This window comes from Hirundo rustica, chromosome 1 (assembly GCF_015227805.2).
Source record: "Hirundo rustica isolate bHirRus1 chromosome 1, bHirRus1.pri.v3, whole genome shotgun sequence".
Lineage (NCBI taxonomy): Eukaryota > Metazoa > Chordata > Aves > Passeriformes > Hirundinidae > Hirundo > Hirundo rustica.
This window is the reverse complement of record NC_053450.1, coordinates 4,939,730-4,967,316: the sequence shown is the minus strand read 5'-3', so window position 1 is coordinate 4,967,316 and position 27,587 is coordinate 4,939,730. Positions and strand designations below refer to the sequence as shown.

Genomic DNA, 27,587 nt, shown 5'->3' with positions numbered 1-27,587 from the left:
ATCCCGTCGCCAACACACACAATACTCTGGACACAAAACCTTCTTTCACAAGATCCTTAATATTGACTCATATCCTCTGTCTGTCATAGACAAGAACTGAAAGCCATGACCTTTTCCTGAATAATTAATTTCATCTTACAGCAGACACCTGGTCAGGTGAATCTTGTCTTAAAAGTGTCACTGTCAGTGAGGGCTATACCCATACATCTTGCACCATGAAATGATCTATGTTTGTGGGGGCTGAACAGCCAGGAATTGTGTATCCAAGGGCCAGGTGGTTCATGCAGAAATGTTTGAAGTGTTGTTCTTCCAAAAAATCCCTCTACAGGAAATATAAAACCATGGCATGTTCTCTACAGACAATGTGGACACTCTCTGATGGAATTGAAGTAAGACAGCATTCTTCATCCTCCTTACCTCTGAAGAAGTGGGTCTGCAGTAGCCAGCTCCAAACACCAGATTTTCTAATGACATACTGGATTGGTCTTGTCCTGCCTCCAGGTTGCCTTTACCAAGCCATGAACCTTTCCCTGGACGAGCGAAACTACGAGGAGAAAATTGAGAAGAAAAAAGTAATCAGAGGAGCCTTGTTAGAGAAGAATCATTGTTGTCCCAATATTATTTCCTTACTTAGAAATTATTTACAATTTTGGTGACTTTTGCTTTTGTTTATTTCAAGTTGCACTGTAAATTCTTGTTTTCCTTGAAAAGTGATTATTGTCCAGTGTGCAGTAGCTCAAGCAATGTGAATGAAGTTTATTTTCTAGGCATTCAGCTGAGTGGTTTGAGTATTATCTTTAACTCACTCCTTTCTCTGCTGTCTTATAGATCTTTCTCCAGCTTAACATCTCACCAACACAACCTTTTCATCTATCCACATGGATCACATTCTTATGCAACTCCTCATCAGTTTGCACCTTGATGGATGTAACATTTTTCTCTCTGGCTTTAACCACATAATCCTTCCTTTTTGAGTTATGCATAACCTCTCTCAACTACAATATCTTTTCTAGCTCATCCCAAACTTATTTTATAGATCAGAAGTTTGGTTGCAACTTCTCACTCTCCCATGGCATTAGCTTTCAGCACCAAAGGATAAGACTTCTGCCAAAAAACTACATCTGTTTTTTTCTGGGTGCAATGTGATGTCACTGTTTTCCAAATTCTTCTTCAAAAAACTGACAGAATGTAAGTTGTTTTATTCTCAGTGCTGACTATTGTGGTCAGTGCTCCTTTCCGGATATATTTGTACATTTCCTGTTAAAGACTAAGAACCCAATAAGGGTGGAATAACCTGTCTGGAGTTTACTCAGCATCAAGCCCATGAGAGTATTGATGCACAGCCAGGGCTCATACTCTGGGTTAATCTGAGCAGTACTTACACCCCGGTTAATGATGTGGGCTGTCTTTATATTCATTGGAGAGGAATTGGCATTTCCAGCATGAGTTATCTCTTGCTGAAGCAGTGATATCAAAGAGATAAGAGGAATTTTATTCTCCAAATATTTAATTCTAATTGTGGATTGTAAAGAGAGGCTGGATGACTGCCTCATCAACAACTGGAGGTGAGATAACCCCACTGCTAGTCCCTCTGATAACACATACTGTACACAGACGACATCAAGATTTCAAGAGGGAAATCAGTCTACTTGTAGGGAACACAACGAGTCAAATTACAAACACTGATCCCTAAATTGCAATGCAAGTAACCAGAAAGGTTCTTAAAAAGCTTGCAGGCAAAGGTGGAACTGAAGTAATGAATCACAGAGAAAAAGGGAAAACACATTTGCTGTTTGTACCAAGTGCAGAGATAATGCCACTGGCTTTGTGTAACAGCTTCCAGACTGGGATCGCCATCCACAGGTATCTGATGCTTATCCAAGCACCCTGAATACCATTTTACCCAGGAGACCTGGTCTTCTTGAAAGAATATAAACTTCCAGGATAGAGAGCACAAAAATACTCTTAAATGTTCCAGAACTAAAAGCCACAGGGAAATGCCATTGTTGCTGCAATGCCTTTCCAATCTGAGGTCATTCCTCTATGTAGACATGTATCATAAGGACATCAGCTCAGGCAAAACTAATGAATTGATATCTACACCTGATCCAGTTTTTAAGGACAGATTAAAATGGTGAGTGCTGTACAGAAACACACAGAAACACACAGAAACACACAGAAAACAGAACCGTAAAATCACGGGACATCCTGAGATGGAAAGGATCCACAAGGATCACCAAAATCCAACTCTTGATCATGTACAGGGAAGCCCCAAGAATCACAGCATGTGCCCAAGAGAATTGCCCAAATGCTTCTTGAACTCTGGAAGTATTTATATTAAAGATACAAACAAACAAACAACCATTAAAAGCTATACAACAGGTGAGGTTCTGGTGTGAAACAGTTTTGTGACATTGGAAAAAGAATCTCAATCAAAACTACAAATTGGACCAATTGCAGAAGGTTAAACACAAATTCCTGTCTTGTCTGAAGAACAAAATTACTGCTTGTGATAAGATAAATACTGGCAAAAGGCCATTGCATAAGATGGAGGATGGGGTACAAGAAATCAGCAAGTATCTATTCTTGTTTATGTATATTTTATTTTAAGTGATCAAAGCAATTTCCAGCTGGTTGCTTCTAAGCAGCATGAAGCCTTTCCATGTATTTTCTACATACACCATATAAGATAAAAGCAATAAATAAATATACAAATAAATAAAGCTATTTCCAACAGACAAGAGCTATACACAGCTCTGAATAATTTCAGCTGTTATTGAACAATGTTGTCTGCTGTGGTCTGCTGGAAAGACTCTAGAAACCAAAATAAAAAATGATTGCTCTGGTATCAGAGAGGGAAGCTTAAACAAATGTTCTGTGCATATTAGAAACTCCTCATTTGAATATGAGCAAAGCTTTCAAAGGTTTAAAGGGAAAGAAGAGCACTTTTTAATGCCCTTTTTTATTTATCTTTTGCTTTTACAGCAGAGAAGGGTTTTTAATCTGTTGGTTTTATGGAAATTGATTTCACATAGCACTGTAAAACAAAACCCTTTTTTTGGGAAGCATGCCAAAACATCATCAGTCTGCTGAGGGAAAGTTTAAGTGGAATGCTTACAAACTGCTGAGTCCCTCTAACATTTTCTGAAGTACATTATGCTTGAAGAAAATTTTTATTAGGAATAACAGCAATAACAGGGGGGGTTTTGTTTGTTTTTTTCTGTATTTATTTCTTCTAATTATTTCTTCAAGCAAGCTTTGTATGAATCATGAAGCTTGGTTACTTATGTGTCCATTTGGACTATCTATTTAATAGCAGTGATTTAATATCAACATTTAGATCCTTATCCAGTATGATAACCTCAGCATTTAATTGAAGTCAGGATAAAAAAGGTCAAAAGAGGTAACATGTATGTGCCCAAGAGGATTAAAATATGTGCAGAACTATTAATATTTTCAGTGAAATGTTTTATGGGTTCTTTTTGAGCTGGCCTTTTGATGACCTTATCCATGAGACCATGAGTGGTGAGGCCCTGGCACTGGTTACCTAGAGAATTGGTAGATGCTCCATCCCTGGAAGTGTCAAAGGCCAGGTTGGATGGGGATTGGAGCAACCTGGTCTAGTGCAAGGTGTCTCTGCCCATGGTAGGGAACAAGATGATCTTTAAGGTCCCGTCCAACCCAAACCATTTTATAATTCTATGATTTTATGCCTTTATCCTTTGAAGGAGTCTCACAATTATTACAGCAGCCATCTGTAATGTGGACACACAGTACAGTAAACTGCCTTGAAAAGTTTTTTTTTTTTCCTTCATAACAGCCTGCAAGATCCAGCAATCAAAATTTAAGACCTTTCTGACTCAAAGGTTATGTTCAAGCAATTATTTCCAGCAGGCATGGTTACCTTCTATGAATTTGTGTCCATGACTTTGTGATTTATACTTCTGGCCTCTGTAACATCTTTTGGAATGAATTGCACATTGTAATAAGTGCTGAACTTTCTGGTTCTTTTGAGCTTGCTGTTGCAGAATTCAATGTGGCAACACTAGGTTCTTGTATAGCACAAAATATTAAATAATCATTCCCTGTTTTTTTTCTTGTCTGTGGACAGTTCTCTTACATATAAATAACATTACAGTTTCATACCATAAGAAATTGAATGGTCTTGATAAATGTTAATTCAGATGTGTTATTGAAGCAAATCAGAAAAAAATACTTTAGGGCAGTTTAACAGATGACCATGTTCTCTTTCAGATTAATCTGCCAAGAAAACCCCAAATTTTTCTCTCATTTTTAGTTTGGTTTTGGGGCTTTGGGGCTTTCCTTTTTTTGGCAGGGGAGGGTTTGGTTGTTTGGGGTTTTTTTGGTAAGCAAAACAATTTTTTTTCATGAATTAAAGTTTTAGCAGAATGGGAAAAAAGTTGGAATCTGATTCTTGCTTGGAAAAAACCTTATCTTGCACTATATGAAATTATCAAATTGTAAAAACAAAACAAAACCAAACAAAAACAAACAAACAAAAAACCAAACAAAAACCCAAACAAATACAAAAGCAAAGCAAAACAAAACAAAACAAACAAACAAACAAAAAAACAAAAACAAAACAAAACAAACAAAAAAAAAAACAAGGGGAAAAAAAACCCCAAACCACCTCCATATGGACACAATGATCACATTTCTAATGACAATAAATTACAATCTTGTGAGTAAACAAGGAGTGGAAATTCAAGAAATTAACTTGTATCCCACTTAGGCCAGACCCTTGGAGAAGCCACTTCTTTTTTTCTCAGTCCTTTATACATAAAATATTACTGCTTTAAAATTGAAAATATAAGTCAGTCCCATAGAAATAGCATAACTCAGCATTAAATCCTCACAGTCCCCACTACCATCTGTTTGCATTTCACCAGGAACCGCCTTCTCCCATAGATCAGGAAAATTGTAGTGACAACACCAATTTCCCTCATTTTTTTAACTCAAAACTTCAGTTTTGGCAAATTAGTACTGGTTCATAGCCATAGGGTACACAGGTGACCTGCTATTTATTTTTAAGAATTATCTGTGGATGTTTACCAATTGTGCTTCTCTAGACATGGTTCTCTCTTACCCAAGGAATTTCAATGTTATAATCAGCGACTGTAAAATGTTCTGAGCTTTTTGGGTGAAACTGATAAGGTTTATTAAAATAAAATTTTAATGAAAATAGATATTTCTCCTTAGATACCAAAGAGACTCAAAAAGGAATCTGGTTAGAAATCTTTAGTGATTTTGACTGCTGAAAAATGCTGGCTCATTTGCACTGAACTTAACCTTAGTTGCTGTAAAACTTGAAAGCAGATAAAGCCATGTGGTGATATTTAATTTACTTTTGAGTGGGATTTTTCTTTTTAAATTTGACTCAGAAATTGTCATGTTTTTCTTATGTGATTTCTCAGGTGGTAGCACAGGGGAGTGGCATGCCAAAGTGGAGGTTTATCTTTGCAGATACATAACAAAAGTACCAAATAAAATAAAATTCAAACTCCAAAGGAAAAATCATCCAGTTATTAGAGATGAGTTCTTAGAGGAAAATAATTTTAACCAGTTGTCCTAGATTACAATGTAAAATGTGCCCAAAGTATGTATTCTATCACCATCTACATGAAATGTTGAAACTAAGTTGTGCACCACTGCTTCCCGTGCCCCCTCCCTCCAGACCATCTTCTGTTAATGGCCCATCAATGCCCTGCTCCATGACTCATAGATAACTCTCCCCAGGAGCTATCTCTGTTTAATAGGCAATCAAGGACCCATTACAAAACTGACAAAATGATATCAGTCCATTGTGAGATGCTCCGCCCAGGGGGAGGAGCCAAGCATTCCCACCTGGATATAATCTGGGCCTTGGGACAGCACAGGCAGCCTTACCCACTGGATTCCCAGAGGACAAGAGCTACCAGACCTTTCTGCAAGAACACTGCTTCAACAAGACCACTTCATCTGGACTGCTACCACCACGGTTTCAGGTTGTATTCTGACTCTGTCAGTGATCTTTTGTACCATTGCATGTGTTTTATTTTATTTTACTTTTTTTTCCTCTCCTATTAAATTGTTTTTTCTGACTTGGAGTCTCTCGCTGGTTTTGCCTTCAAGCCAGCACATATATTTTGGTGCCCAACGTGGGGCAGGAGGTACTGAGAAAAGTCAGAATTACAACAGCTGTCCGCTATGATGCTCAACATGCTTTCATATATCTTATACCTAACTCTCTACATTTTCCCACACATGGGGCAGTATTTGCCGGTCTTAATGCTCATGTGTAGACCAGGGCATGGTACCAGAATTGCTGTATTGGTCTATTATGTTTATTGTATGATAACCTCTGAGGCAATGAGCATCATTCGGAATATATACTCTATTTTGTGTACTTGTCCTGGTCCAGAATGCTACATCTGGGCTCTCAACAATCGCACCCAGCCCCTGTGGGGAGGGGTAAAGAATGATTTTTTTCCAGTCTTTTAGGTATGGCACAGCAGTTTTCAAAAGTATTGAGTTCTCTCTAGGTGCCAAGGACAGCATAATATTGTTGGTAGTTCTGCTTTGCCTTCTCTGCACGGCCTGCACCATGTTTAGAAATCAAACACTACATGGGGTGGTGCAGCGTCTCCTTGAGGAGGAGGGAAAAAGAAACAAATGCAAAACAACGGCATCCATGTCTACACAAACTGTCGTAGAGGAAACAGGAACCGCATCGATGCAGACTGTCACAGAAGAGAAAAGAACCAAAAACAAAGCAACAGTTTCTGCATCTACTCAGACCATCACAGAGGAGAAAGGAACCAAAAACAAAGCAACAGTGTCAGTGTCTACACAAGCTGTCACAGAGGAGAAAGAAACCAAAGGTGCCATCAGCATCTCCACACAAACTGTCACCGAAGCAGAACAACCTAAACCAGTGGCAGTTGCCCCTGTTCAGAAGAAGAAATCAAAGAGCAAATCAGTCCGCATAATAACTGATGAGGATGTGGCAGTACCTTCACACTCAGCAGAAGAGACAGAGCCAGAGATCATCACCCGCTCTCTATCCCTGGGTGAACTGCGTGACCTGCGGAGGGAATTCACCCGCCAGACAAACGAGTCCATCCTAACCTGGCTGCTCCGCATCTGGGACGCTGCAGCCAATGACACCATTCTGGATGGAAGTGAGGCCAAGCAACTGGGATCGCTGTCTCGGGATGTGGTCATTGACCAGGGGATCGGGAGAACCCAACAAACTCTCAGCCTCTGGCGGCGCTTGCTAACAAGTGTGAGGGACAGATACCTTTGTAAAGAAGACCTCCAGGTGCACCAAGGAAAATGGAGCACAATGGAACAAGGTATCCGATGCCTGAGGGAATTGGCTGTGCTGGAGATCATTTTCTCAGAAGACGAGAGATTTCCTAAAAGCCCAGATGATGTCCAGTGCACATCGCAGATGTGGTTGAGATTTGCATGGCTTGGACCAGAGATGTACTCCCGTTACCTGGCAACGCTGCAATGGAGGGAAGGTGAGGACAAGGTGGGCGTCTTGGTCAATAAACTAAGAATTTACGAGGATACTGTCACTGCCCCATTTCGTACCCATGTCTCATCCATGGAAACAAGGCTGGCTGAGCAAGTCCGGAGCTTGATTGAAGAGGGCCATCAGAAACTGAAAAAGGAACTTAAGGAAGAAATTTACCACATCTTGCCAGAACCAACAAGAGTCTCTGCCATTAGGAGCAGGTACCCACCAGCCAGGGAGAGAGGGTACACTCCACAGGGTAACTTCTGGTCTTTTCTTCGGGAGCATGGAGAAGACATGAGGAATTGGGATGGAAAACCCACCTCCTCCTTAGCAGCCCGGGTACGTGAACTGAAGAGAGAGACACCTACCACGAAGAGCTCATCTAGAGCCAACACTGCTCCAGTCTCAAAGGCACAGAACTCCAGACAGTATAAGAAGAATTATATGACTGATCCACTTGAAGGGACCTCAGGAACATATTTACAGGAAGAAAGCAACGTGTACCATGACCAGGAATAGGGGGGCCCTGCCTCTAGCCAGGTAGAGGAAAGGGACAATCGGATCTATTGGACTGTGTGGATCCGATGGCCTGGCACATCTGACCCACAAAAATATACGGCTTTGGTTGACACTGGTGCCCAATGTACCCTGATGCCATCAAGGTATGTAGGAACAGAATCCATTTCTATTTCTGGAGTGACAGGAGGGTCCCAGCAGCTGACTGTATTGGAGGCCGAAGTGAGTTTAACCAGGAATGGGTGGCAAAAACACCCCATCGTGACTGGCCCAGAGGCCCCATGCATCCTTGTCATAGACTACCTCAGAAATGGATACTTCAAAGATCCAAAAGGATATCGCTGGGCTTTTGGGATAGCTGCTGTAGAGACAGAAGACATCAGACAACTGAGTACCTTGCCTGGTCTCTCAGATGACTCCTGTGCTGTGGGACTACTAAGAGTTGAAGAACAACAGGTACCAATCGCCACAACAACAGTACACCGACGGCAATACCGCACCGACAGAGACTCTGTGATTCCTACCCCTGAGATGATTCGGAAACTGGAGAGCCAAGGGGTGGTCAGCAAGGCTCGTTCACCTTTCAACAGCCCTATATGGCCAGTGCATAAGTCCAGTGGAGAAGGGAGACTGACTGTGGATTACCGTGCTCTGAATGAAGTCACCCCACCACTAAGTGCTGCTGTGCCAGACATGTTGGAACTTCAGTACGAGCTAGAGTCCAAGGCAGCAAAGTGGTATGCAACCACTGATATTGCCAATGCCTTCTTCTCCATTCCTTTGGCAGCAGAGTGCAGGGCCAGTTTGCCTTCACCTGGAAGGGCGTACAGTACACCTGGAACCGACTGCCCCAGGGGTGGAAACACAGCCCCACCATCTGCCATGGACTGATCCAGATTACACTGGAAAAAGGTGAGGCTCCTGAACATTTACAGTACATTGATGACATCATTGTATGGGGGAACACAGCAGGGGAAGTCTTTGAGAAAGGAGAAAAGATCATCCAGATTCTGCTGAAAGCTGGTTTTGCCATTAAGCGAAGTAAAGTGAAGGGACCGGCCCAAGAAATCCAGTTCCTGGGAGTAAAGTGGCAAGATGGACGGCGGCAGATTCCCACTGAGGTCATCAATAAGATCACCGCCATGTCCCCACCGACCAGCAAGAAGGAGACACAAGCTTTCCTAGGCGCCATAGGTTTCTGGAGGATGCACATTCCTGAGTACAGCCAGATTGTGAGCCCTCTCTACCTGGTCACCCGCAAGAAGAACGATTTCCACTGGGGCCCTGAACAGCAACAAGCCTTTGCCCACATCAAGCAGGAGATCGCTCATGCAGTAGCCCTTGGCCCAGTGAGGACGGGACCAGATGTGAAGAACGTGCTCTACTCAGCAGCCGGGAACAATGGCCTGTCTTGGAGTCTTTGGCAGAAGGTGCCTGGGGAGACTCGGGGCCGACCACTGGGATTCGGGAGCCGAAGCTACAGAGGATCTGAAGCCAACTACACTCCCACAGAGAAGGAAATCTTAGCCGCCTATGAAGGACTTCAAGCTGCCTCAGAAGTAACTGGCACTGAAACGCAGCTGCTTTTGGCACCCCGACTACCAGTGCTGGGATGGATGTTCAAGGGAAAGGTTCCTTCCACGCATCATGCCACTGACACCACATGGAGCAAATGGATTGCCCTCATCACACAGCGCGCCCGTATTGGAAACCCGAATCGCCCTGGGATTCTGGAAATTATAACTAACTGGCCTGAAGGTGAGACTTTTGGATTATCTGAAGAAGAAGAAGAAGAAGAAGTGACACGTGCCGAGGAAGCCCCACCGTACAACGAGCTACCGGAGACTGAAAGACAATATGCCCTTTTCACTGACGGTTCCTGCCGAATTGTAGGCGCTAACCGGAAATGGAAGGCTGCAGTATGGAGCCCCACACGACGAGTTGCACAAGCTACTGAAGGACAAGGTGGATCAAGTCAGGTTGCAGAACTTAAAGCCATCCAGCTAGCTTTAGATATTGCCGAACGAGAGAAGTGGCCAAGACTCTATCTCTACACCGACTCGTGGATGGTAGCTGATGCTCTGTGGGGATGGCTGAACCGCTGGAAAAAAGCCAATTGGCAGCGCAGAGGGAAACCCATCTGGGCTGCTGAGATTTGGCAGGACATCGCTGCCTGAGTAGAGAAGCTGACCGTGAAGGTTCGACACGTGGACGCACATGTGTCCAAGAGTCAGGCTAATGAAGAGCATCACAACAACGAGCAGGTGGACAAAGCCGCCAAGGTGAAAGTATCACAGGTGGATCTAGACTGGCAACACAAGGGAGAAGTATTCTTAGCCCGTTGGGCCCATGATGCGTCTGGTCATCAGGGGAGAGATGCAACATACCGATGGGCCCGTGACTGAGGCGTGGACCTTACTATGGACAACATCTCACAGGTCATCCACAACTGTGAGACCTGCGCTGCAATCAAACAGGCCAAGCGGGTAAAGCCTCTGTGGTATGGTGGACGATGGTTGAAGTACAGGTATGGGGAGGCCTGGCAGATTGACTACATCACCCTTCCCCAAACCCGCCAAGGCAAGCACTATGTGCTAACTATGGTGGAAGCCACCACTGGATGGTTAGAGACCTGCCCTGTGCCTCATGCTACTGCTCGGAATACTATCTTAGGCCTTGAAAAGCAGGTCTTGTGGAGACATGGCACTCCTGAGAGAATCGAGTCAGACAATGGGACCCATTTCAAGAACGGCCTTATAAACACCTGGGCTAGAGAACATGGCATTGAATGGATATATCACATCCCTTATCCTGCACCAGCTGCCGGGAAAGTTGAATGGTGCAATGGGTTACTTAAGACTACCCTGAAGGCGCTTGGTGGGGGGACTTTCAAAAATTGGGAACTGAACTTAGCAAAGGCCACCTGGATGGTCAACAGTCGAGGGTCAATCAATCAAGCTGGTCCTGCCCCGTGTGAACCCTTGCACACAGTGGATGGAGAGAAAGTCCCTGTGGTACACATGAAAGGCATCTTAGGAAAAACTGTTTGGATTAATCCCACATCAAGCAAAGGCAGACCCATCCGTGGGATTGTTTTTGCTCAAGGACCTGGTTCCACTTGGTGGGTAATGCAGAAAGATGGAGAAACCCGTTGTGTACCACAGGGAGACCTAATTTTAAGTGAGAACTGGGTGTAGGGTTTCATTCTGTATATGTGTATATTTATCTATCTAGCTGTAAGAATGTATTAATTTAGGTATGATGTAGATGGTCATAGAATAAGGGGTGGATTATGTCCTAGGTTACAATGTAAAATGTGCCCAAAGTATGTATTCTATCACCATCTACATGAAATGTTGAAACTAAGTTGTGCACCACTGCTTCCCGTGCCCCCTCCCTCCAGACCATCTTCTGTTAATGGCCCATCAATGCCGTCCTGCATGACTCATAGATAACTCTCCCCAGGAGCTATCTCTGTTTAATAGGCAATCAAGGACCCATTACAAAACTGATAAAATTATATCAGTCCATTGTGAGATGCTCCGGCCAGGGGGAGGAGCCAAGCATTCCCACCTGGATATAATCTGGGCCTTGGGACAGCACAGGCAGCCTTACCCACTGGATTCCCAGAGGACAAGAGCTACCAGACCTTTCTGCAAGAACACTGCTTCAACAAGACCACTTCATCTGGACTGCTACCACCACGGTTTCAGGTTGTATTCTGACTCTGTCAGTGATCTTTTGTACCATTGCATGTGTTTTATTTTATTTTACTTTTTTTCCTCTCCTATTAAATTGTTTTTTCTGACTTGGAGTCTCTTGCTGGTTTTGCCTTCAAGCCAGCACACCAGTATTCTTCTAATAAACATATTATGGAAGGAATGGCTCTTTACTGCGTAAAAAATCAATTTTCTTTCTACAGATTAATTTATTTGCAGACAGGGTGGGGAGGTGAAATAAGTGAAGAACTTTAGTCCCCAGTACAATATTTGTGCAGTTGCAGACACAAGCTGCCCATAAATAGGAGTCAGCTATGTCACCCTGGTTTTTCTGAGTTTTTTAAAGCCTTTTGATTGTTCATAAAATGGAGTCAGACTTTTTAGCTACTGTACAATATTAGGAGCAGTTTTCACTTTTTCTCACACATGTAACATAAACAAATCCTTTGTTTTTCATTCTCTGTCCTTTGCATATTTCTAACCTGAAAACAATTGTAACTGACAGTTGGTCTGGCCATTTGGCTGGAAGGTGAAAACTCCAGAAGCCAACCCACGGCCAGACCCACAAACGTATAAAAAGTAAGAAATAAACAGGCAGAGGGGCCTTGGCTCAGCCTTGATCTCCTTCGGAGGAACAACTCTGCCCTGCGAAATCTCTCGTCTCCGTGTTATTGCTTTGCATATCCCGATCACAGAGCTACACTCCAAGCTGTAGGAAAATGGACCTGCATAATCTGCACCCAAATTCAAGATACACAAGGCAGCACAGTGTGTATCATTTATAGATGGACCAGTTGTGCTTTTGAGGAACAAGAGGATGCCTGGAAGTAAACAAATTTAGGTGAGACAAAATTGCTCAAGAAGGGCCAGGGCTGGCCTAATTCCTCAGTGCAGAGATGCAGAGAACTAGAACAGGGCTGGATCAGCAAACTTAAAATACTTTGTGTTCCTTTGATTCTGTTTCCTCTTCAAGAAAGAACAAATTAAAGGCACTGAAAAACTGAGTATCTGTGTCTTGGTTGCTCCACCAATAAAATTTATATTATATTTTTCCCCATCTCAGATTCCACCAAGATTTCTTGTTTCTCAAACAGTGATTTGGAGATGAGCAATTAAGAATTCAATGTTAACAAATAAAATCCTGAAATTCTACTTTGTTTTTTGCACATAAACTTATGTATGAAATTGGGGAAAGGAATAGAAAGTTAAGGAGACTCCAGAAATCTGGAAAAAATAAACCCCTTTCTTGTGTAAGCAAGAGGAAACAGGTTTGTCAGCTGCCCATGGCAAAGGATGTGCTTATCTGCAGTGATTTCAAGACTGTTTTTTTTTTTAAATTTCCTAGGTGGTTTGGAGTTTTATTTTTTTGAGAAGTGATGAAGAGCTCTATAGAATTGATGAACCATGTTTCTTGTGTTTGCTTTCCCAGTGAGTCCAGTATAAGTAAGGCACTGTGTTGGCAGCATGCCTAAGACTAAGCAGACCTCTACACCACAGACCCACACATTTTCCTTCGGGAAAAAAACACCAGAAATATTTCTTAAAGTCTGAGTTATGCTGGAGCAAAGTGTCTTTTCTAACAGCTGCAGCTGTGCTAATAAACATTGGCTGCACTTAACAGTCCTGGCTAGTGACAGGGAGCTAAGGGAGAAGTCAGTGCCTCGGGCCAGAAACCAAACTCATCCATACAAATGAGAAAACTTGAGTCCAAAGCCCCCACTCCTCCTCCTCCTCCTCCTTCTCCTCCTCCTCCTCCTCCTCACCTTCCTCTTACAAAAGTCTGCTCACATTTAGCCTCTGGATCTTAGGTAAGAGAATGGAAGGTATTTAGGCTGTTTATGGAGGTCAGTGCCTCAACAGGGGAGCAGTTTCAAGCTTGAACATTGTTCCATTTTTGTGGTTATCTTTTGTCAGGCTTGCCCTGCTCATCTCCTGTCACCCTGGATAAAATAAGGTTGCCAGAGGCAAGCCCTCAACTTTCCAAAGAGAATTGTCATTTGTATCATACTAGGATGTGGCATCCAACTCCTGCTGTAGGTTCTGCTCTATTTCTCACACATTCTAAAAGTCCGAAATATTACTCCATGATCGGGAGGTGCCAAAAGCACTCAGTGCAGCTCAGTGCAGCCAGCACAGCAGCTGTCACTGCTCTGCCACAGCACAGCTCCAGCCCTGGTGTTACAGTGTCCTTCTGAGTTTGCCAAAGGGTTTGGGTTTAGGGCAAGGTGAGGGGAACAGTGTTTCAGGTCAAGACAACAGCTATCACAACCACTGAGCCCTACAATCCCAGTTCCCCCCTGTTATTCCACTCCTGCCTGGAAAGAAAAGTTCTTAAACTTGGTCCCTGGCAGCCTAGCTTCCTGAACCACTCCTCGGGTGATTTTTAAAGAAGTCAAAGATTTCTAAGGGTCAGAAAAATACTTTTTAACCAAGCTCTGGCTCAGTGCTCTGCAAGGACAGGTAAAAGCCAAGCAGTCCCTTCCCTGCTGCAGAGGGCTGCAGCTGCCCAAGGAGAGAAATTAAGTAATCCAAGGACCAAAGCATCACACTGTGCTTGTGGTCATCACATATGTACAGCAAATATGATTGCTCTGGAGATAAGTGGGGCCACAAGACCCTCATGAGGTTCAACAGGTCCAAGTGCTACCTCTGAGTCTGGACATTTCCAGGTCAGACTACAGACTGAGATTCACTGGGAGGAGCCCTGAAAAGAAGAACTTGGGGGTTCTGGTGGATGGAAAACTGGAAACAAGCCAAGAGTGTGCACCTGCTGCTCAGAAAGCCAACCACATCCTGGGCTGCATCCAAAGCTCCACGAGCAGCAGGTAAGGGGAGAGGATTCTTCCCCTCTGCCCTGCCCTTGTGATACCGCACCTGCAGTGCTGCATCCAGTTCTGGCATCCCCAGCACAGGAAATTGTGGGATATTGTGGATCTGCTAGAGTAGTCCCAGAGGAGGCCACAAAATGATCAGAGGGCTGGAGCATCTCTCCTCTGAGGACAGGCTGAGAGAGCTGGGGTTGTTCAGCCTTCACAAGAAAAGACTCCAGAGTGACATTGCAGCACCTTTCAGTACCTAAGAGTAGCTTATAAAAAAGAGGAGAGAGGTGTTTGACAAGGGTACGTAGTCATAGGACAAGGGGAAATGGCTTTATACTGAAAAAGAGATTTATTTCAGATTTTTTTATTAATTTTTTACTGTGAGGGTGATGAGACACTGCAACAGGTTGCCCAGAGAAGCTGTGGCTGCCCCTGGATCCCTGGAAGTGTCCAAGGCCAGGATGGATGGGACTTGGAGCAGCCTGGGATAGTGGAAGCTGTCCCTGCCCATGGAAGGGGAGCTGGAACTAAAATATCTTTAAGGTCCCTTCCAACCCAAACTATTCTATGATTCTGTGCTAACAAAGCTGGAGATGAGCTCACTCAAAGTCTGCCGCACCACCTTCCTACCCAGCCTCTCACTTTCTCAGTAAATCCAGAAAGCCATTAGCAGTTGTCATGAACTTGAAACCTATCAAAAAGCTGTGTTACACTTTTTAGAAAAGCTGAATCACAAAATTTCCATCCAGAAGCCTGCAAAGGATCCCAGTCATATAAATTTCACTCAGTCTCAGCTTGGTAAAAGGTGAGGGGTTCAAAGTCTCAAACCTAATGTAATATTTATTATATCAGAATTTTTAACCAGGACAAACATTAATATCAAAATGTTCACTTGTTGAAGAAGCAGGAGGTAATGGAGGCACCCTGGAAATGTTTCCCCAGCAGGAGCTCTTTGTGAATATACATTACCCTGAAGAGAAAGGTCTGAATTGGTCTTGCTGGTTTTCCTCTTTAAACACAAACAATGTGGAAGAACTTGAACAAGAGTATCTATTTTGTCAACAAAGCTGACAAAATATGAAAAGCTGAGTCCATAGGGCATATGTGAGCTGAAAAAATGTGCTTCAGGCAAAGTGGTGTTGTGGGAAAACTTCAATACAGCAGTGAATTTTGATTTTACATAATTATTTTCAGGGTAGGTCTAGAACTGTTGCAATTTGACATATGAGTATATAGATATGTATAGGAATAATGTGTACATACACACAAAGTATGTACCATGATGGGCAATTCAAGGTCACAAATGCAACCACAGTGAAAAACTGCAAAGATTTTATTTTATTTTATTTTTTTTCCCTACTAATGTAACTATCCCCATCCTTTGATGTGTTCAAGGCCAGCCTGGATGGGGCTCTGAAAAGCGTGGTTTAGTAGGAGGTGTCTCTGCTCATGAGGGCTGGAACTAAATTATCTTTAACGTCCGTTCCAACCCAGTTCATTCTGTGATTGTAAGATTTGGGTTTTATTTTTTTCTATAATGTCACCAAAAAAAAAAAAAAAAAAAAAAAAAAAAAAAAAAAAAAAAAAAAAGACTCACTAGTCATTCTAGTCATTCAGATTCTATTGTGTTATGAAAAAAAAAAACCAAAAAACAAACAAACAGAGTGTATACTTAATTTTTTTATGCTCCTAATAAATTCCAATGATAAATGATAAAAAGGAAAGTTCTGAGCTGTGGGAAACCCAAATAAGTTTTAATTGGCCAGTTTTGTTTTAGAGTGTTTGGAAGAGCCATTTATTTTATATTACTGTCTTCATCTTGATTTATTCCTAAGGAATGCATGTTATAAAAACTCTTTGCATTTGGAATATTTATCGAGAAGAAGATAAATCCTCACTATCACACTTTAAAATGATTTTATGGCTTTAAGCAAATGAGGCTGTATATTGTGTTGTCAAAAATCTTCATTCCACCACATTAAGTAAATACATTGTACACTTTACAAATGTCCACAAAATAGTATTTTAACAGCTGTAATAATCTGACTATGGAACAGTTGCTTATCATGTGATTTATGCCTAATAACAGTAACAAAGCTGTGCAACTCCATTCATTAGAGGATAACACAGAACAGAAAACAGTCATTAAGCCTCTTAAGCTCTTGCTCTTTCATCCTTTCCTATAGTAGAACAATGAGCAAATTATCTGATCAAAACTATCTGGTTAGAAGTAGTTTCTTACAACCTAATTCACTGTTTAAAAAGTCAACGCATAGAAAATCAGCAGAACACAGATATGTCAGTCTGATCTGCTGATACGAGACACATCCCTGTCACATCTCACAGGATCATAGAACCTTAGAACAGTTTGGTTTGGAAGGGACCTTAAAGGTTATCTAGTTTCAGCCTTCCTGCCATGGGCAGGGACATCTTCCACTAGACCAGGTTGCTCAAAGTCCCATCCAATTTGAGCTTGAACAGGTTCAGGGATGGAGCATGCACAAATTCTCAACTCCTCACAACCTCAGGCTCAACCTCTTGAAATCCCAAATCATTCTGTGGCATCACATTCAAGCAATGCCTTTACCCCAATGGAGAACTGAAACAAAGAAATATTAAATCAAAACATGAAACCTGAGGAAAACAAACTCTACAGATTCATCTTTCCTCTCTGACACCATGCTCGTCACACAATATTCGACAAAATTAAGATCTCTTGGTCATTTGGGAAAAAAGAACTTGATGGAGTTAAGGGAAGCTGAACAAATCTGAACACTGCTTTTTGCTTCAAAACCAAAGGAGTTCCCTCCTTCCCAGCCCTCTCTATCTCACGTGCTGACAAGATTTGGCTTTAAGTAAATTGCCTGAAAGACCTTTGCTTCCCTTTACCTGTTCTAAATAATAGAAGATATTGACCTCCAGCCCTGCTTTACTTGAAGGAGTTCTGAATTGTTTTCTTGTCATTATGAATCAGATAACATAAATCACACCTTGACCCCATGGCAGCTGGTATTATAGTGCTGCACAGTCAAACCAGATGATGCTGCAAATGGAAAATGCAGTGGAGCCCTAGCCAGCACTGACTCCTGCGTGCCTCCTCGTAACCTCTTTGTGAATTATGCTCATGCACAGAGGCCATAGATGAGTCCAGCTGTCCTGAATGCTTTGCAAATCATCAGAGAGGAAAAAGGTAAATGCTTTTAGTTGCTTTTAGATCAAAAAGGAAAAACAACGAAGGAAAACACAATTTGCACTTTCCTCATTACAGATAGGGAATAGAGATCAAGACCAACCCAAATTCTTAACCTCTTTCTCAAAAGTCTGTAATTTTTTTGACCAGACCCCCAGTGTCTTACCAAGAGAAGAGGTCTGTGTCAGAGTTTAGTTCTAAACTGCAATCTCCAGACTCTCAATCCAGGACCAAAAACCTTTAAACTAAATTATCCTCTCTGTTTTCCCCATCCAGTGAGTAAATTGTAGGAGAGAGCTCAGCAAAGGAGCCTCCTCTGCTTTCCCACTGCCATTCCTGTGCCCATTACCTGATGAGAGGCTGGTGCAAAGCCACCAGGGAGGCGTGCACTGTGACGGAGACCACGGACAGGTGGAAGTAGTCAAACATGACAGGAACGTGGTGGTGCAGCCCTCTGCGGGGGTGGAAGTGCAGACACAGTGTGCGGCTGCTGATCATGGGCACGGCTGGGACATCCCTCAGCCTGCAGGGGAAAGGAGGTCACAAGGGTCAGTGAGAGGCTGAGCTGTCACAGCCTGCACCGTGCTACAGGCAGCAGACAGAGACGGCTTGAGGTGAAATTTTATCACTCCTCAGCTTCATAAGGGGTAACGTAACTGAAGAGCATCTTGTGCTACACTCGTGCCAAACATAAATATTTATACTAATGTAGATATAATTAAATAGAAATTAAAAAAAAAGAACATATGCAGAGATATGAATTAATATATGGTGTAAAAGAAGAACAGATGTGACACAGTCCTGGTTTTCCCTGAAGATTGCCCTTGATGTCCAGCTATGCACTAGTAGGCATATCAATATCTAAATAGCAGAAGGAAATGCATTTAGAAAACTGTTCAGATTATTTGAGTGTTCATAGACGGGACACCACACTGCTTCTGTTCTTCTGTCTAAGAACAATCAGCTCAGGCAGCCTGTGAGAGTTAACAGCAGTCCTGTGACAGACACAGCTGAAAATATACAGAATACCTTTTCAGTTTATTGATCTAAAAAAACTTTTTGGAAGAAGCCAAAATTCAAAAGAGAAATTGAAGTAACTGCAAAGAAAAAGTACAGGTTGGATTAACTTCTCTGGGGTTTGGATTGTTTTTTTTTCTTTTGGGTTTTTTTGGGGTTTTTTCAGTAAATAAAAGTCAAGACTTTAATTTAAAGTTTGTTTATAACTGTTCCAGAAAAACCATCCTAGTGTGCAGTCAACCACATGACATCTGAGTCATCTACAGAACAGGAGACTGTGCTGTAAACCTGGAGCATGCCTAAACAGATCTGCCCAATACAAGTGAAACTTCTAAAGAGGAATTATTTTAAAGCATTAAAGACACTTCTGAAGCCAATTGTTTCCCAGAGCTAAGAAAGCCTAGGAATAGATGGTTGAGTGGTGCATGGTTAGTTCCAAGAAACATTTCATTGATATTTGCAGAATATGGTCTTCTAAAAATCACTACTTTTGTTTATAGTAAATCACACTAGTCTTTTAGTTGATAACAGAACTTAGGTGTATGGGTTAGAAAACAATTCCATAACTTAAATGTTTCAGTTCTTTTTATTTTTGGCTGTAACTTAATGTTTGCTTTTCCTCTCTTCAAGATCCGCTTGACTGATAGTCAAGTCCCCCCTGCCTGAGAGAACAAGTTTTCTCTTTTTGTATCTTGGAGATAACAGAAACATGTTCTTCGAATGTGTTTGTGTGCTCTGTGGGTATGAACCAAATCCCACGAGGACAGACTCAGGACGAAACACAGCTCAGATGATTTCTCTGCATCCCCTCCCACTCCCTATAAATGCTGCTCAAATCACTGGAATCCTTTTCCCTGATTCGGGGAGGCTCAGTAACACCTGGGATCATACTTCCCGCTATGTTCCAGCAAGGGATGCTGTTCCCACTTCACCTAAGAATACAGAATCAAATTCAGTTAGAGGAAATCAAATTCAATAGGAAAAACTACTTCCTTCTAAAATGTAGAAGTTATTTTGTAATAGAAGAAAAGTACTTAGCATGTTCACAACTCCTGTCTTCAGCCAGAAAATACTTCATTGCCTCCTGAGAGAAATGCATTCCTGAGTCATAGACCCTGACCACATGGAGGCCAATGATGATATTCCCTTTAACAGCAGCAGAGATAGAGCAACTCTTAAAACCTTTGAGAAACTTACACTCCGAGGAAAAAAAAAGGTTCCTCCTTTAAGCAGGAATATGACATACACATTTCAAATAAAGACAGAAGAAACAGCAGAACTTCAACACTAAGGCAAATGGAAGCCTTATCAAAGCTCTCCTTTTTAAAAAAGGACTTGTTTCATCAAAGTAATTTTTCCAGTTGAACAGATCCCCACATTACCAACTGAGCTTTAAACCAACACTTACTGTTGTTCACTATCAGTAAAGTGCAGGTCCAGCTTGAGCTGAAAATCTGCCTCATTCAATGCATCTTCCACCTGCAAAAAGAGAAAGACAAGGTTTATCTTTGTAGGCTGGCACCTACAACACAGAAGGCAAAGGTGGGTGGGTTTGTCTGATAAGAGCAAAGGCAAAACCACACAGAAACAGCAGCATGACAGCACAGAGGCAGAAAGAAGCAAGTGTGACAGCGAGTTGAGGTAGTTGCTGAGGGTGTCAGAGGGAACCAGAGCAGTCAGAGCTGTTATCTGCCCCTGGGTGCCATGACATGTTAAAAAACATTACTCCAGACAAGAGGAACCAGAGAGCATCAAGCTCCGTGTTTGTTGGATCCTTGCTCTTGCACACCGAGAGCCAGTGGGGCATTTCTGAGGCTTCTCTCCCTCACTGAGCAAGCCTTTCTTTAGGTTATCTTATCAGCTGAAAGAAAGCAAGGACCAGGTTTTCCTGGGTGAAAAACAGCCACAAATCTGTGTGGTTATCTACCTGTAACTAATAGAAATTTCAAAGTTTACAGCTTAAAACATACAGAAATAGCTCAAATAATTCTGGAAATTTCTGATCACTCATCATTGATCTTTGAGTTTATGTCTCAGCAAACCAAGGCTTTCCTGCCCCATAGTTACTCTTCCTGCCCCATCCCTCTTAGCAGATACGTAGTTTGTCATTGATTCTCTTGTTGACTATTTTTTTTCTAAAACTCAAAGGCCTTGGTTGTTTTTAAAACTAAAACAGACGTTTACCCTGTTGCATGGCTGAGAGTGTCTACATGTGGCAGGATTCTGCTCACCAAAACCACTGAAGAAATTGTGTACCATCACTTAGTATCTCCATTCTAACTCATCTAACAGATCCCACCAGTAAAATTACCCTTCTTTTATGGTCAATAAAATAGTTTGATTGGATTTTTGGAGACAGTGCTAGAGCTAGTAGTTCATTATCTTCACTGGGAAAGAACTAAATTGGATAACATCCCAGCTTGGCACAGTTAAAACAACTGTAAATCAATGGAAATAAATAAATTAGAATAGAAGAGGATTAAACTGTCTAGCATTTTCTTATTCACTCATTTGAAATGTCAATTATTCCCCAAGAAAAATAGGTTTAATAAAATAAAAAATATATTTTCTAACAACCTAAATGGAAATCAGAACGCAAAAAAATGTACATATTTTATAACCAAAATAGTCCTTTTTTTTGTGATTGTAAACATCTTTTATAGCATGACAGAATACAGCAGAAAGTGCACAGAAATAAATGTGGGAAACTGAAGTTATTTACTGGGGCTGTGGTCTTATAAATGCAACTTATTTTTTCCCAATTTTCACCACAAAAAGGTGGGGTGAGATATTTGGATTCTGTCTTCTGTCAGTGGCAAGCAACAAGGAGACGCAGAGAGTGACCTGCTCCATCCTGAGGTACCCACTGGAGAAAGGCAATTAATTTCTGTTTGTGCTATTGAGAATAGATAGAGCTTAGAGAATTATCTTGGTCTAGACACATTTGCATATTAGATGGCTTAAAACAGGCAAGATTAAATCTGCCTTCCAAAGCTGATCATCATCTTCTAAACAACAGTGCACAGACTACATTAAAAATGCACTGAAGGCAACATCAGAGAAATACACCCTGCTCTGACAGGTAGGATTCATAAAATAAATAACATAAACCATGTTTAACCAGGTTTTCCATAGGTATAACTGCATTGACAATGTACAATCTTCTCCCGTTAAAGTAAGAAAAGTGAGAGTCAAGGATTGATTGTGCTTTGAAAAAACTCTGAAATATGTTAAATTTAATCCCTTCTGAAGTAATATGGTATTTCTTCTAGCATGGCCACAGGCACAGAGATTTGAAGGGAAAATTCCCACTTCTATATACTGGAAATGTGTTTTCTCTTTTGCAATTGTCTCAAAACACCTGGAAGTATACCTTTTATTTAAATAAATAAATAAATAAATAAATAAATAAATAAATAAACACATTTTCCTTTTTAATGAGTCACTGTCACTAAAAATCACAGTTGCTGGCAGTGGCAAAAAAAAGGTAATTATTACAGAAGATACAGTCTGAATTTAAACTCGGAATTCAGTATTGTGCTTCAGACAAAGCAGACCTCCTCCTCCTCCAAATAAAGGGGATGAAATTTTGAGTCCATGCCCAACACTGCTGAGCACCTGCAACAGCCACTGAGATCTGAGTCTGCGCTCAAAACAAGTTCAGTAGCTGGTGGCACTCGTCCCAAACATCTTGAGGCAGTGAGCAGATGCCTGAGAGACCAAGAGATACTCTTCACTGCATGGGGTCATGCAGTAAATTGCATAAATTAGATATTTTTAATCCCAAAACTGTATTGAAATCAGAATTATCTGAATAGTGCAAAACCCCACAAAAAAACAATCACAATTCTCACTACAGAGGTAAAGTTTTCCTTTTTCCCTCACTAATATTTAACCATTTAGCCAGAGTGTCAAACTGAATGATCTGGATGTCCCAGATCTCTTAAATTTCTCTGGAAAATACAAAATCTAATATACTGTCATATTCCAGCTTGCCTCACTCTGTTCTCTCCCTGCTACTAAATCTTCCCTGAATGGGGCCAGCAAGGAAGAAGCCAGACAAGTTATCAGTTCTACTTCATGATAAAAGAGGCAAAGCTTCTCCTCTAATAAGAAAGAAAGCAAAAGCTTATGAAAATAAATTAGAGTTCTTTGTAGCAATAAATTCTGCAATATTGTTTCCTTTGAATTCAAGAAATGTGGTATGCTGGGACAATATAGAAAAAGACATCAAATAAACCAAAGAGTTTTAAAGCACCATTTATATGGTGAAAGGCATGTTTGGTGCCACTTATAGGCAAATAATAGTGCTTCTTTCCATTTAATACCAGGCAAAAACAAAAAAGTGTGTACATACTTAAGGGTATCTAGGGTTATGCTGGGGAGGAGGGGGAGAAAAAAAAAAAAAAAACAACAATAAGAAACCAATAGCAAGTAATTTAATTTGGACATTCACTTTGGTTTTGTTGTTTTTGTTTGTTTGCATTTGTTGGCCAACACCACATTGCAAGGATTTCATCCAACATAGGAGATTATGCGACAAAGACACAAAACTGTCTCTGAATAGTTGTGGATGAAGTAGAGACACACTTTGGTCTCTTCCACATTGGTGTCAACTTTGAAAAGCTGTGGAGGACAAGACATCAAAGCAGAAAAAAAGAAGCCTAGGAGCATTAAACAAAAGTGAATTGTGCCCTTTTTTTAATTATTCTTTAGAGTGCCTTCAGCATCTCCTCTGGAACAACAGACCTGTTTATCCTCTTATTCTACATCTATGAAAACCCAGAATTACTTCACCACATAGAAAAATGGAGTTTCTCTGTGCAAATCCAATCTGTAAGTACAGAATAGGGTGGCTGTCCCCTTCCCAAGGAATCTCCTATGGAAAGCCAAGTGGTGCTGCACACAGCAGATCAAGAGTCACAATGAGTTTCAGCTGTGAGGCATCTTGTAGGCTATTTTTTGTTTTCCATTTCATGAGGTACACAGCTTTCCAGAACAATAATGCAAAAATCATCACAAATCATCCATGCTCAACATAGCAGAAACTGCTGTAATTTGTGGGGAGGGATATTTAGTCAGAGGTATTCCACAGAGGAAGGATAAAATTAATATTGGATAAAGCATGCTGGGACATTTTCCTAACAAATATTGATAGGCTTGCATTTAGTAATTTTTACACAAAAGCACAAACCAACAATTCTAGGGAGGAATAAATTGACAACATCATCATAAAAATGGAAATCAAACCAAATCAAAACAGCAAAAGGAAAGTGGGAGAGAAAAGGAAGCATGTTAAGCTTAAATTGGGTTCTTGAGCTGTTTTAGTTTAGATCTCTATATAACATAGACAGCTAGAGAGAGAGAGAGAGAGAGAGAGAGAGAGAGAGAGATCCTTTGAAATAGGACAAAAAAGGAAATTTTAAATCTCATCATGATCAAATAGAAAGTTATACAAAGATCAGGCGAGCATCTCCAGCCCCGAGTTCAACACACAGCACATGATTCACACTGGCTGTGTAACTCACAGTGCCTCTTTCTGATGACAAGCTGACTTGGCAAAGATGCTGTTTTCATGTCTCTCATCACCATTGAGAGCAAGTGCCAATGCCATACACTTTGTACGAGTCCTTGAGCTGGCAAAGCACAGTTATGGCACATTGGGCATGCCTGAATGCCATTCTACTGTGACACTCTCTCCTCTTCCTATTTAAGATTTCAGTAAAACAGTGCTCTCCTTGAATGGAGATTGCTCCACCCTTGTAGCTCCTGGGAACAGGAATTGCTGCTGGAGGACTTTGGTCTCACATCAGTAAGATTAAACCAAAGGCACTCTACAAGCTGGGTGTCTCAGATCGTGTTCTTACCTTGTGTGAGTGCTCCTGTTGGCTGAAGGAGTGGATGGAAAAAGAGGAGAAGGGTCTCGGGATGGATGTGTTGTTGCTGAGGTACCACAGAAAGCAAAAGTGTTTTGCATGGACTATAAGGAAGGGAAAGCCCCAGCAGCTCTCCCAGGAGCTCCTGCAGTCAGGAGCACCAAGGACAAAGGCCAGGACACCTCTGAAGGATGGAAAGGGGTTGGGTACCTATAGAAAATTTCAGTCACGTGAGAGAGGAGGAGAAGAGAAGAATAATAATGGATGGCAGTAGTAGCTGGCTGTAGAAAGAAGCAGCAGAGTTCCAGTTTTCTCATGTGGGGCTGATCAGCACATCTGCATTAAGTGAGTGATCCAGGGCACAAACGGCAAATTACGGTTGCGACACTTGAGTTTCTGATATTCTGATTTACCAGTGTATGTCAACATCTTACTCCACTGGAAAGCCAAGGTGTATCCTGCTCCTCATAAACAGGCACAATGCAGAGGGTCTACCTAACTTCATGCAGAGTTTTAAAGTGCCAGCATGTGCAAACAAATAAATCACAGGTATTGATGGGCACAGGACAGTCAATCTCCTTCTAATGGAGCTGGTATTGGGAGTATCGGTCAAATAAACCGTGCCTTTCCCTTCATCAGCTGCATTCATGAGACCTCTGGCAGCACATGGACTTCTTCACAATTTCTGAAATGGAGATACCTGTGCAATGCACACCTAAAATTAATCAAGAGGAATCCCAGCCCTGCTGGTTTTTATGTGCATCCCAAAACAACTCACCCTTTCTCCATCCAGAAGCAGGTGCACTCTGAAGTTCATGGACTCATTCAGAATGATCTCTTCATTTCTGTACAATATCTGAAATATTCTGCTGTAAACATTGTTTTCATGGACGCAGGCCGAGCAAAGGCTGGAATCACCTGCAAAAAAACCAGACAGACTCCTGGTGTGATTTCAGCAGGGAGATTATTTTTCATCCTATGATTTGACTCCAGGGTTACTTAGGTAGTACTTGTAATTAAACACTTGCATTCTCAATAATTAATGGTAGTAGAGCAGGCTGTTATTGTGGGTTGCAGGTTCACAGATGTGATATTTAAAGAAAACAAATGTTAAACTCTAGGCAGGCTGAATTTCAAAGTGAGAATACTTGATCCTCTGACAACCCTTATCCTATTAACTTTATTTCTAGTAAAAGCCAAAGTGTGAAATGCTTAACTCAGTGCACTCAGCACCTGGGAAACTTCATCTTTTATCTGCAATGGGCATCTTTCAGAAGAGGGAATTTTCTTGTCATCTCTGGTACTCCCAGAAGTTACTGCTTGGGAGCGGGGCAATAGTCAATAGCAGATCTTGAACGTAGAAACTGGAAGTGCAGAGGCATCTTAAAATACAGAAACACAAAAATGTAGTCTTCGTTTTCAAGATGCCTGTGGTCCTTGGCACATGTGAGAGATGTCAATTTGGTCCCCAAAAAAATGGATAAATCAAAGGAACAGGAACTCAAGAAACAAAACTCTGAGCTTCTCCATATCAAATTCAGGCAGTAGCATCCCCTGTGTGCTGATGTATCACATCATCACAAAAAAAATCACATAAACTCAGGTGAGATTTGTCCTTTCTAACTTTTAGGTGCCTCCAGCGTATGTATTTTGTTTTGGTTACAATGGAATCCATGGAATCCAGCATGCTTTATACTGAAGAAAATTTTTGCTTTGTCTACTGCTTTCTGAGAAATTCCTCTTTCAGGAAGAGGAAAACTGTGGCTTGCTGAGCTATACAAACCCACATCGGAGATAACAACTTGTAATAAGTGAATGCCTTCCAGAGGAGCCTGCAATGACTATGTGACTTTTAAATTAACAACTGGGCACCAGAGTTAGCTTTGTCTTGGCTGGTAATCAGAATCCCCTACTAATTCTACTTTCATAGCCCCAGAGCAACAACAGGTAGCAAAATTTTGTCCCTTTCCAGCACTCAGTCCTTTAGGAATCTGAGCTTTTGATATATAGCAAATGGTATTTTGGAACTCTTCTGAGAAGGGGTGCTTAAAAAAGGTGTACCTGGATTAGTTCTTCAGAGAGAGACAGATGTGTGATTATCATCAAAAAGTCAGAAGGCAATAGAAAGCACAGTTTTTCAGAAGATGCTCTTTGGAATTTGCCCCTTTGCAGAATTGTTTTGGACCACAAGCTTTGGTAAGATAAAAGTCCAGGGGCTGCTGTTTTGTCTCTGTTCTGCTGAGATTTGTATGCAATTTGCTATCATAGGTCAGTGAGTCAAGACTGACAGAAGATTAATTTTATGAGGTAAAGTTTGGAGGGAAATAAAAAAAAAATTAAAAAAAAATTTTAAAAAAAAAAAAAAAAAGGACTTCAAAACAACCAAAAAACACCAAATAAAATGTACTGAAGAAAGGTAGATAAGTGAATGGATTTTTATCATTATAATAATTAATTTTGTGTGCCAGTCTGCTGGAACTGGAATAGCATGGACACTGAAATATCTCAAAGAAGAAAAAAAAATTACTAAATGACAATAAGGCCAATAAGAGTTGAACTAATTAATTAGCAGAATCATAGTGCTGTCATCCAGGCTACATTCAAATAATTTTCCTATTACTGGCTTTTATCAAGCACACCCAGGAGCAGCCCAAGTGTTTCATACTGCTATTGTCTTCCCACCACACAATCTGCACGAGTTATGCATAAATCCAGGCAGCCTAGATAAATACATATTTATTTTCATGTGCTAGACCAGTAAGGCTAGAATGTTTCAGCCTGATCATCTCTTCAAAAGCATGCAGTCATATTTATTTTAATTTAAAACTCATGATATTACAGACACTGCAAAAATCGTATTAGAGGTATAATGCATTCTTACTCCTAGCTGGCAGACAAAGGAAAGTTTATGTTATTTGATTTGGA

At 41.3% G+C, this 27,587-nt stretch overlaps 1 protein-coding gene across 2 annotated transcripts in view; it reads right to left on the bottom strand.

Moving 5' to 3' along the window:
- FAM135B (family with sequence similarity 135 member B) overlaps positions 1-27,587 on the bottom strand; it is a 211,253-nt gene that overhangs the window by 59,333 nt on the left and 124,333 nt on the right. For both annotated transcript variants that reach the window (XR_005703517.2, XM_040081750.1), the window contains exons 4-7: positions 25,441-25,580; positions 20,195-20,265; positions 18,119-18,292; positions 418-544 (exon numbers count right to left, since the gene is read on the bottom strand). Coding sequence is in view for 1 of the 2 variants with exons in the window: in XM_040081750.1 (XP_039937684.1) it covers positions 418-544; positions 18,119-18,292; positions 20,195-20,265; positions 25,441-25,580 (512 nt within the window). In the remaining variant the exon portion in view is untranslated. The remainder of the gene's footprint in view (positions 1-417; positions 545-18,118; positions 18,293-20,194; positions 20,266-25,440; positions 25,581-27,587) is intronic.